The 12,544-nt window shown below is 39.8% G+C and overlaps 1 protein-coding gene across 3 annotated transcripts in view; it reads left to right on the top strand.

The window, feature by feature from the left end:
- mdfi (MyoD family inhibitor) overlaps positions 1-12,544 on the top strand; it is a 37,755-nt gene that overhangs the window by 11,593 nt on the left and 13,618 nt on the right. For 2 of the 3 annotated variants that reach the window (XM_088085143.1, XM_088085149.1), the window contains exon 3: positions 5,327-5,464. The exons of the other annotated variant lie outside the window; for it this stretch is intronic. In XM_088085143.1, the coding sequence (XP_087941269.1) occupies positions 5,327-5,464 (138 nt within the window). The remainder of the gene's footprint in view (positions 1-5,326; positions 5,465-12,544) is intronic. 3 annotated transcript variants of the gene reach the window in all.

Here is a 12,544-nt window from a genome sequence, read left to right on the forward strand (position 1 = left end):
TCCAGATTGGCTTGGGGAATGGTATCAAGTGTTAACAAGTCAAAAGGCTTTAGTCCAAGTGAATTCAAGAGCCATTAGTGTTTAAGCCAAAGTCTTTATTGATTCTTGTCAAATTAAGTCCAAATTAAATTTTTGTCGAATCTGAAGTCCAAGTATATTTTACATTTTAAACATTCTGAACATTGTTACATATAACATTGTGTATTATATTATATTATAACGTATTTATTTTTCATACATATACGTAATATTATATTATCTTAACATAAAATGACCATCACAATTTCCCTGATCCCTCAAATTGTTCATTTGGCCCAAGCTAAAACATAAAAATATATGATTTATAAAGGTAAAAAAACAAATCAGAGCAGCTTACATTTCAGTATCTAGAACCGGTAAATGACTCATGACTAATCGATTACCAAATTATTGTCAATTAAGTTGATTGACAGTTTCTGCACCACTTTAGTATTTGATCAAACGCAGCACAGAGATTCTGACATCATTACAGTATTAAAACAGAGTTACAGCTCAACATTCGTGCTACATGATGAAAGTTTCAGTGTATTAACTCATCTGGTGCATTTTGGATACCTATTTGCGGGGTGCATATGTACTGTATGTCTTTGCCAAAGGGATGTACACACCTAAGAGACCTCCTTTCTTGTCGCACATTAGAAGTCTGTGCCTCTAAAGAAGTACTGAAACTGTAGAAACAAGGGTTGTTTAAAGGCAGCAGGTAAACTCAGCTCTGTGCTCTTCCTCAGAGATCATACCCTGAGGAACAGCAGGTTGTGCTCCCCTTAAGGTGATCCAGAATATGTCACGTCATTTGCCAGCTCACATAGCCTAGATCTATCTGTGTGTTGTGTTTATGAGAGCCATTGCCCTATGTGATCCATATGTTTTTGTTTTAATGGTTAACTGTTTGTTTACTAGGGGACCGAAATTCCTCTGGATCGCCCCCAGGCCCACTGACACGTGTACATACACCAAATTACAAACACACATAAACACACGAGAACACACAAACACAGACAGACACACACACGCACACACACACACACACACACACACACACACACACAAGCACAAAGTCAAGCATGCACAAACAAATACACATATTCACCCACACGTGTAAACACACAGCCAGATCTCCTCAGCGGCTCTTGATTGCTCTGGTCTGATTTGAATTAGAGGCTCATCTTTCTCAGATCTCAGAAATGGCTCTGAGGTCGAGCGGTTTGGTGGTTTGATGCTGATGCCAACACACAATTGGTTGAAGGCCTGCTTGGATGGCACTAGGGGTTCGGTGGGGATGTGTTTTTGCTCCAACAATCGTGGTTTTGAGCGTTTACAGAGGGAAAGATTTGACTGAGTCACAAGACCTACACACTTTTAACCCATAGTGCTCTATTGGCAGCGGGAGTCTAAGTTAGCATACATAACAGACTACTGAAGTATGAAATGGTTCAGCTGCCAGATGATTGAACACATACTCAGTAAGAATGTGCAGGTGTAATACAGATATTCAGATGCTTGGTGTTGGTATTAATTGCATATCTTAAAGATTCATTCTTCCAACAAGAGCAGCAATACAGACGTTTGTCACACGTCCAAGGAGTTTGCGCAACCATTGTCTTGCGACTTAAACTAAATCTCTACTTCTTAGATGCAGATTTTTCTTAAAATGATTTGTTTTGGAGTCATAGACCTTACACTGAAGAAAACCCTCCTGTCCATCCTGTAGTTTGCTTACGACTGGGCTCTCGTGTGGCTTTGATAATGACATAATTGCCCCCAAAAGCAGCTTCCACAGAATGAGAGCAAAACAACATGAGAGAGAAAAAATGAGTATAACTGATAAATGCCACCTAAAGCGCTTTTTGTTTGAATTATATTACTGGTCTTGATATTTCTAAAAACCTGCCAACTGTCTACAGTCATTAAAGTCAATTGTTGCCCGCCAGCACATGATGAAATATTGCTTTTTTATGATCTATCCTCCTCAGTATTTTGATAAAATAAATACCAGCTGCACAGAACAATGGACGATTATAGGTAACTGATGGATTTTGATGAGCTAATTGATAACTGATTACAGGAATGTTAAACATGATGTTTCAACAGATCATCAAAAATATATGGCTAAATGTATGACTGGCAGGGCCTATGGACCAATAGGCACTGAGTTACATAATTGTAATTTTGTATTGATTTTCTTTAAAACACTGAGTTGTATCTGAAGTTATTACAAGAAAGTAAAATAAAGATGGACGGATGAATGGATGTAATGATAGATACTAGACATACACTGCTTGCCAGTGACATATGCAGCCTATAATACACACATATCTCGAAAATAGACATTTGGCAGCGTTGAGGGCAACAGTTCTCACTAGTGGCTTTCATATCTGAAGCCGGCTGATTGAGACTAATGGATACAACATGGGCCTTAGAAATGGCTTCCACATGCAAGAGACAAGCATATGTGTGTGTGTGGAGAGAGTTTTTAATGGAGATAGTAAGGTAACATTGGAGCATGAGTATATGTGTTTTATGTGTGTATTTGCGTGTGTACAGGTACGTGTGTGGGGTTTGTGTACCACCGTCTAATAGAGCGGAAGAGCAGGAAGCACTTCCCATCCCTTCAGGTCCTGTTTATACCTCCTCCAACTTCACACGCACAAAGATCCCATTACACACAAAAATGCAGATACGCATATACACACACACACATACACACACACAAACTCATGAAAGCGAAGGCAAACAAAAATCTTCTAATGCTTAAAACACTGTTCCTCTTCATCAAGGTTAGACCACCTTACATAACCGAGTGATTCATACCAGCGGCTTTGATATACTTTGTTTTCTCAGAAAATAAAGATAGTGTTCCTTCAGACGGGCTCACACTGCTTAGAACTCAGCAGGTTGGTAATACTCTCTCATACTATATTCATCCTGTTGAGCTACACAAAGTAACTGCAGAAAAAGGAGCAGCAGCTCTTGTTTGCCAAAATAGAATCAGTGCCATATTGCAATCAATAATCAATTAATTTTTCTAAATTAAACACAGTTGGCCAGAGTTTTTGGATTGGTGTCTCTGTCCCTCTGTGAGTAACAGATACACAATACACACAGCACACAAACACGTATTGTATAAAGGAATTTGCTAAAAACATGTGGCCACGCCATGACTTCCTGGTAGTTAGTCACTGTTACAATAAGTTAACAAAATATGTAGCTGTCATCAGTTGCTAAAACACTCCATTTCACTGCGGTAATGTTATTTGTGATTATTTATTTGGCACTTTCAAGTACATGAGAAAACTTGAGAAAAATATTGTTATGATTATAACAGATTTTCATCAATTACAGGCCACTGTGTTAAGAACAACACTGGAGCAACTAAAAAAGAACTAACTGCAAGCTGCAATTACCGATTACCTTAATGATTAACATGACTTTTATTTACTGATTGATTGTATGGTATACTACTGAATATTTATGTCATTTTTGCAGAGTCAATTACATCTTTAGATATCTCCATTTGTTGGACCATTACTACAAAGTCAAAAGAGATTCAGTTTACAATGATTGAAAACAGTAGCCCGATATTGCCTGGACAAACCGCAAATACTAGTTGGTTTTGAAAGTCTCAGTTTTCACTTTCCAAGGGGCATTATCAACAGCCATAAACCGAAATTGATTAGCAAAACAGTTGCTGATTCATTTTCTGTTCCACTAATTGATTAACTGACTAATTGCTACAGCTCTACAACACCTTAAAAAACATTTCACAGATTAATTTTGATATAGATACTGCATCTCAATATGTAAATCTTGTATTTTTAGTATTGTATGAAGAGATAATAACTTAAAATATAGAAATATTGCCTTGCCCTAAGATGTCATATATGATATCTTGGGAATAAAACTGGTCCTTGCATCAATAGTTACACTAACTTTACTCTAAACTGTAGTTGTGAGTAAAATGCATATATTGGCATTTCAGCCTCATTTAAAAAGACGGCTCTGTCATGTGAATTGATTAGTTCTTGCATTTTTATTTGGCGCTGAGTGAGATAAGCTAATGATGAGCCTAACCTGATACCTCCATAAGTGCCATTTACTCATGCGTTAATAAATAAAGCAACAGCACAGTAGTTATTTTTTGACAAACACAATATCAAAACCAGATAACTGGATTCTATCAACTGCTCCTCTCGTCCCAAGAAATCACTTTTTTTGTTTTTACTTTGTTGTTGAAATAAACCACCTCTGTTATTTTTACATATTTTCTTTCACTTCACTCAAAGCGCTCTGTCTACAGCTGAAATACATTTGCATTGACATTATATATGTTTGGCAGTAAAAGTGGGAATTATTCTATGGAGATACGCCAAGTATGTGAAGGAATTTATTTGTAAGAATGAGGAGGGAATGTGAACTTGAGACGAAGAGCGCAGAGGCAGGGGACAGGAAAGAGAGGACAGATAGAGAAGTGAGCAAGAGTGCATAGAGTAAATAAACATAGCCGGGAAGTGTTGAGTCCACGCACAGGACGCGGTTTGGTTTGTGTGTATGTGTGTGTGTGTGTTTATCAAACCCAGCTGGCTCCCATTTGCCCAGGAATGAGTCTGCACCTCTCAGAGGCCCAAGCCTGCCCTGCTTTGAAGGCCTCTGTGTAGTGTGTATGTATGCATGTGTGTTGGTGTTGGTGTGTGTGTGTGTGTGTGTGTGTGTGTGTGTGTGTGTGTGTGCATAACAACAGCTTCATTAGAGCACTGCATGATACCGGTGAACACATAAAACACCCAGACGTATATTTACTATATGTATATTATGTGTACGGCCTCTTATGTGTTCATTTTAAATGCACATACATTCACTCTCTGACACAAACAGTCATCCCTTGCACACACATAGACCCACACAGATTTCAGGTTTCACAAGCATGCACAAAGACCCCTAAACAGTCCCAAGGGGTTGAATTTAACTGCTTCCAGATGCAAGCTCAGGACAGAGCACACACATACAGACAAAATCTTCTGCTTTGTTGAAGTCAGCAGAACTACTCTGTTTAAATTAATTAAGTGCTAGTGGATGGGAAATGACATAGGAGTAGACAAGTTTACTACAAGTGGGAAAACAGCTTGCTGCGGATACCTGATAATATCCACATGGAAAGCAGCTACTCACTGTGGAAAACTGGGAACCTGAATCTCAAAATAAACTTCACATAAACATAAAACTTTGTGGTCCTGCTGAAAACTGTTTTTAATTGTGTATTGTGTTTTTTTGTTTGTTTGGTTTTTTTTAGATGTGGCCCACACCTATACTGAGCCCCTCATATTGAGGTTAAATGGCACCCCAGAAAGGTTGCAAGGCGATGATAGAGACAAGTGGAGCAGCGGCCTCTCACACACAGAGCTTACGACACCCAACAAGAGTGTCACATGTGAGTAAATAGTGCACACATTCACACGCAGACACACACACTTGAAGAGACTGGTGGGAGTTTTGTTTCCATTACCGATCACTGGTCTGATGAGTCACATTGTCCTGACCTTTAACAAATACATTTGCACACCCTGAAGAAATAGGTCAGGTAATCATACACACAGACAGAAATATCTACATTGTCAGCTAAGTAGGTTACGTTTTGGATTTGTGAACACAAGCACCCAAAGCTCCATATTGGAAATGAAACACATTTCCTCCTCTTTCTCACCTTCTTCTTCTTCTTTGTATATTATCCTCTGTGTGTTTGCTGTTGAGACTGGGATTTTGAGGGTATCACCATGGCAACAATAGGTGAGGGTGTGACTGGCACTTTGGAATTTACTTCCATTTACCCGTCTCCTTCAATTACCAGAGGTTTATTGGACATCTCCGTATTGGTCAAAATGGAATAAATACCCCCAAAAGTCTCTTAGGGCTTTTTCTTGGCCCTTTGGCTGCACCGAGTCAAATTGTGTTTCCATTACTGGTTTAAAACACATGGAGTTGTGTTGAGTCGCACCGGAGATGGACCATCTCAGGAATCATGTCAAAACATGCCCAACTGCCTTCAAGCAGGTTGTGGGACATCAGATAGACTTCATCATCATTCAGGGACAATAAGGTGATGCTTAAATAGCCTTTTGCCATCTCTGGTCATCTTTAGGCACCAAACTCAGCACTTTTAGGGAATTGACTAAATTTTAATGAAATGTAAAGTACCAGTGTAAAGGCCAAATTTCAGTACCTTAGACAGCATTTGGGTATGAACACTGGTCCAGACAGGAGCAAAAAGCACCGCAAAGCGCCCCCAAGCCAGGAAGCTCCCTGCAATATTCTGTGTCTGGCTTCGGGATGCTTCGCCGAGGACACAACGTAACTCCACAGAGCTGCCGGTTTAGACAGGAGCCAGAATTGCCACAAAATGCCCTGAAGCCAGCCAAGGAGTTCCGTCAGTTTCCCAACGAGCCAAAAATTACTGCTGCAGTGCCCAAAGTTTCAGTGTATCTGGTCCATTTTCTTTTCTATTTTATTTAGAGATAACCTAGTATCACTGCTTTTTGCGATTGTGTGGGTTTTTTTTTTATTAAATTCGTATATCACAAATTTGTCAGTTGCGTCCAAACAGAGCAGGAGAGATAAACAAATTTAAAATATTACAATTTTTCTATGATAGAAAGAGAAAATTACGTTAAAAAGGTACCACTGGGTACCAGTACTGAATTCAGAGTACCAGCACAGGTATATTTATGTTCCCAACCCTGGTTATCCTATCACCCTTTTTCAAGCAACAAGTGGTAGATGTCAAGCAAAATCACACCTTCAAGCAGGTAGCCCCATTGTATGGAGATGCAAATCTCTGCCACACAAGTCAAACCAAGTCAAGCCAAGCAACGTGTAAGGAGAAGGGCTATCTGATTTTATCAATAATGAGCTGATGCCCTGTCACATCCAGGCTAACTGGCTCCACTTTTTTCTGGAACTAAGTGCACTCAAATGTATTTCTAGGGTTACAGCACTTGCTGTTGTTTAAACAATCATTAATTTGTTAGCTTTCATAAGAACTAAGGCCCATCAATTTTCTCCAGCACAACCCCCATTTATCCATAATATCCACCCAGAGTCAAGTTCAAGTTATTACAGCATCCTTGGTTCGAGTCCAGTTAGGGACCATTGTTAAATATCATCCATCACTCGCACTCCTCATTTCCTACCACCTCTGTACTGTCCATGAATAAACTGAAGGAAAAGGTCATTTTAAAAAATGTATAGGCAAAAATGCCTGAAAAGTATGTCCATGCACTATGTCCCTCTCTGCCCATTCACACAGCTCACCACTTAACTGTCTGTATAGCTTTACATGTTTGGCGTTTGCTAAAAATAGCTTGAAACTAAAATATGATATAAACAACTTATATAAAAAACTTACCATTCTTGTCTAAACCACAGACTGTATAATAAAGATGGATGATGTGACAACTCCCCTAAAGTGAGGCTAAAACATCTGGTGGCTGGCTGCACTGAAGGTCATAAACCCCACCCCCTTTGTGTTAGCGGATAGGGCATGGGCCAACCTGAAAGAACAAGTGAATTAAATGTTTTCCGAATATGTCTTCACACCGCTGTATCTTCAAGATGCTATAGAAAACTGGTGTGATGTAATGACTGACAGCTGTGTTTGCCACTTGGTGTGCTTGCATTCAGTGGCTCTGCTTTTGATCAGTCGCATGGCGGGAATTGATAACGCGGAGATCGCTACAGCACAGAATATGATTTCAAACGACGTCACCAGTGCAAGATCCATGCATGGGATATTTTGGCTTCACTTTTGTACAGTGGGAGAAAGTGGAGACGCATTGTCCATCTTTACATGCAGTCATCGGTCTAGACATACAGACTAAGCCACAAAGCATATTGTACAGCTGAATATGGTTTTGTTCCAGGGCTGGATTTTTAGTCATTTGCATAAATGTCAGTGTGATTTTCAATGAGGTCCTCTTACTTCTCTAACAGAAACCAGAAGTTGGGCTCTCCACACTGCAATCTGTGAAACTGTTTCGACCAATCCACTCCAATAACATCTCTTACTGCTGTAACAGAAAATTGCTACTGTAGCTGGCTGTTGTACTGAAGTAAGAGAATTGCAGGAGCTGAGATTAAAGACTCTCATATCGTGTGTTTTACTTACTCCGAGCTGTCCAAGTCTAAATTTCCAGCTGTCCAATCATTACACTCCCCACTGGGTCTATCAGCACCTCTCCACCTCAATTTACTGTAGAGCGTCACAACACCTGGAAGTTCTCCTTCCAGAGTCATATCACCAATCGCCAACACCCATTCCCCTCCTTCATATTACAGGTCCCACGGTTATGTTTCAGCCAGAGAGACTCTCTTTCACTCCCCTTGATGTGCAGTCGCTCCAGCTCTCTGTAGCCACGCCAAAGGTTACGCATGTAGGCTATGTCATTACCCCGCCACATATATTTTTCTTGCTTTCACTCTCGTTTAAAAGAATCTCAACCTAATTCTCAAACTAGATCTGCTATGTCATTTATTCACTTAGAAGACCGTGCTTCACAATAATAAACACCCACAAAACTCTAAGTTGTCTGGATGCTCGGCCACGAACCTAAAAGCACTGTAAAAAATTTTAAATGCCCCACAGCGGTCTAAATCTGTCTTTCCTGTCATTCAAAGAAAAAGAGGGATGGTGTAAGTGAATGGGGTGTGATTGAGTAAGCTGAAATCTGAGAATGTGCTAGAAAACTAGCATTTCTTTCCTGGAATCCGGGGCTGGCCGGGGGTGACATGCACAAACACACAAACCTGCCCCATGGTAATAGCTAGTTTGAGGTAACTGAATAACCAGCAGTTCAGTCAGGAAGTGGATAAGTAGGTGAACACAGTGTGTTTTGAGTAGGTGTGTGAATGTCTGCTGTCTGCAGCCAATGTTTGTGACTCTACCTGTCCTGTCTGTGTGTCTATTTCAAGCACAGGCTGGAAGACTTGAGAGGTTTTGGATTTGGTTTTCTTTCTGCCCCCTTCTCTCCTCTCTGTGCTTTATTTTACATCCCAATAAAATCTATGGAACCCACCAGCTCCATATGCTGTGCCGGGAAACGTTATGCAACTACAGTAGGCTTGGACAAAATGTACCGCCATAAACACCAACTGGCTTTCCATTTGCGTTCATGTGCCTCCTCCCTTCATCCATAGCTTCCTCCGTCACAACTTACACAATCACATGTGTTCACGGGACCTGAACCACAACCTAAACCTAACAGTAAAAGATCAAAAACTTTCACTGTTTTCCAGGTGAATTTTGTAGCGAATGCCTGCTTATCAGCCTGTCTGTGTCATCTGCAACCAATCAATCATCATCTCTTCCTCCCTCCGCGGCTTCATAATGAGCGTGAAGACGTTACAAAATAGCTGTGACTCAGGTCTGCGGTGAGGTCATGGCTGTGTGACATCTGTGAATGTGTGTGCCAAAGTGTTTGTGAGTGAGAGGGTGAGGAAACAGAAGCAAAAACAGAAAAACTCCCTCATCCCGTGTGCCCCGTCTCGCAGTGATGACATCAGAGCTATAGTATGCGTCTGGCCCTGGGCCTGTGACAAGCTGTCTGAGAACAATATGCAGGGAGAGCTGTTAACATATGTGAGTGTGTGAACACAAGCACACACATCCATGTTAGTGATGTCATGAAACACGCTGCAGTCTCTGACGTCACGGCCGCAGCGGGATGCACGTGTACACAGATGTTTAACAGCTTACGGCACTGACACGTGTAATTCATCACGGTAGCGTTTTTGACGATTCCACTTTGTTTATTTTATCAGTTTGAATTGTTTTCACTAAATGAGGTCATAACATAAACCAGATAGAAGACTTTTGGATGCATGTGTGAATGAGGGCATGGAGTGTAAGGGAAATGCTGAGTGGGGCTGTTTGTTATTATCTTGTCATCAAAGGGGAGGAGTGTGCAGTGTGATGTTGGTGGGAAATCTAACAGGACTGTAACATTGCCTTTAATTAGAGACCAGTCACTGTGCTGAGACTGTTTTCCATCTCTGTTCCCCTGCCCTAATTTTCTCTTTCCTTTTCTTTCAGTCAACCTCGACTTCCTCTGAATTTACCGTGACTTTGTTGTCAGTAAGATAAGGGTGACACAGTGCTGAAAAAGTCGGGCTGTTGTGGTGATGTCACAGGGGTCAAGTGTGGACAAGGTAGTTGGCTGATGCTTCAGGTCAGGGATTAGTATTGCTGTGTGTCATGATGTTCCTGCAAGGCTGCTGCCTTTTCTTCTTTCCTTCAAAACACAGGCCGAACCCTCTCCTAGAAATATTTGCACACTATTTCCATTCATTTGTCAGGTGAAATTCACACAAATGAGTCAAATGTTACAAAAGAAAAAGTGAAGTGCTTTTCCAACAGCTGGGTCAAAGGGAATAAATAGTGTTTCTGACTGTCAGAAAACCACAAGAAAAATTGAACACTTTTCCCAGAACTTTGGGGTATTGGGCAAGTTGTTGTTTTGCGTCAGTTCGTTTCATGTTTCATGTTTTCATGCAAAAACAAAGAAATGCACTTTGGCAAATTTCTAAACAAAATACTAAAGATTAATGCCCATGCACAGCTGTGTTTTTCCTAGTATTGAGACGGCTCTTCCGCAAACATGTGCAGGCCTGAACACATCAGTCAACTTGCTATCAGTCGATCCTTTGAGTACTGAGGTAGTTTGATTATATTTAAGCTATTCTATGAAGACTTTACAGGTGAAAGAGAATCTCAGAAATTTGCAGTTAATATAAAATATAGGCAACATACTGGACTCACTATTGCACATTTAAGACTGGGTGCTGGATTGGTAATTCAGGCTTTTTTTCCCTCTTTTTTTTTAAGTAAGACTAGGACATTACTTCAGCTTGCTTTTTTTTTTAAATATTTCAACAAAAAAACGTTTTAGGACAGATGCACAATGAAGTAGGCATCCTGCCTGAAATGTCTGCATGGCAATATCAAAAATTATAATTTAAGTTACTTACTTTTTTCATAGTGAATTTACCTGCTATTTAAAAACAGAAACTGATGATTTTCAGTTTCAGTGATTGTTTGCAATCATCAGGATTTATTGGGTTCAAAACTTCCTAAAGTACTTAACAAAGATTTTTTTTACTCTGCTTTTCTTGAAGAGCAGCTCTCTCATTCACCCTCAGAGGCCAAAACAAGCTCCAACAACTGAACCAAAAAATTAACTCAAACATGTGCTTTTAACACTGTAACACTCACAATGAAATCTGACCTGCCTTCTGTACCAAGATGTGTTTAATTTTGTCTGTTAGGTAAAGTTTGCTAATTGTGATGCTGTATATACATCATATTGTATGTGCTCTACATATAAAATACACACCAGGAAAATATTTCACATTAGCCTTCAAATACTGACAAGGTGTGGGACTTTTTGTTGGTTTTGGTATCTTTAACCTGGCAGCACATACACAGTATAGCAAAACACACCATAAATGTTGCAGCACCAGTGACATCATCAATCTACCAAAGTTACTGTTTCATCCAGAGCCAGATACATAAGTTATACAGAAAAGTGTATAAGTAATACTACCATTTAAAAAAAGATCAAATGGAACTTTATAACTTAAATGTTGAGGAAAGATTTTAAACAAAGGCACTTTGTTAAACTCTGCAGTTTTAATTGGAATGGTCAGATATTAAAAGTGATTAATGTAAATCATGGATGCTCAACTTGCTTTGCCTGGGAGCTGCTTTTGTAAAATGACAGGAGGCCTGGGGCCACTTATTAAACAAACAATAATATTTATTAGATAAAAATCAATAAAACAAGACAAATCCAGTTGCAGCAGCCGTGCACAGGTCATGTGTACGCAGGGGCGCTTTTAGGATTTGAAGACATTTGGAGCTAAGCCCCAGACCTCTATAGAGGGGTCCAACAGATCATCCTGGCACCTTTTTTCTTGAAACAAGCACTATTCTGATTTTATGCACTCTGACACCTTATTGCAATTTGAAACACACAAAAAATGACATTATGAATCATTTTTTTATTGTAAATTAGATAATGGATGGATTTTCACTGAGAGTTACAAGAATGAAGTTTTTATTCAAGTCAAAAGTGAGTCACAACTTTGCCTTACTCACATCTAAATTTAAAGCAGCAGTCTTGTGTATCTGACTGAACTCTGTGTTCACATGACTTTTTCAATGTAGTGAGTGAGTGCAACTAAACAAGCCTAATTAACACCGCAGTATTGGTTGAAGCTCTGTGTGGCAGCCAAAATGTGGGAAAATTTCATTGAAAACTGCAGCGGCAACTTATCATTTTCCCATTCTCACAGCGTTGGTAGTTGACACTTTTGGCCTGCAAGTAAAAACAGCTATGCAAGAAAACCCCAGAAGGGAGTCAGTGGGTAAGATGTTTCTGGGCTGAATGTTTTACAGGCACTTCAAAATGGTTAGAGGATTTTGAAATGTTGTGCAAACATTGTGAAACTTAACTACTTT

This window comes from Plectropomus leopardus, chromosome 2, assembly GCF_026936395.1.
Source record: "Plectropomus leopardus strain MGB_pleo_1.0 chromosome 2, ASM2693639v1, whole genome shotgun sequence".
Lineage (NCBI taxonomy): Eukaryota > Metazoa > Chordata > Actinopteri > Perciformes > Serranidae > Plectropomus > Plectropomus leopardus.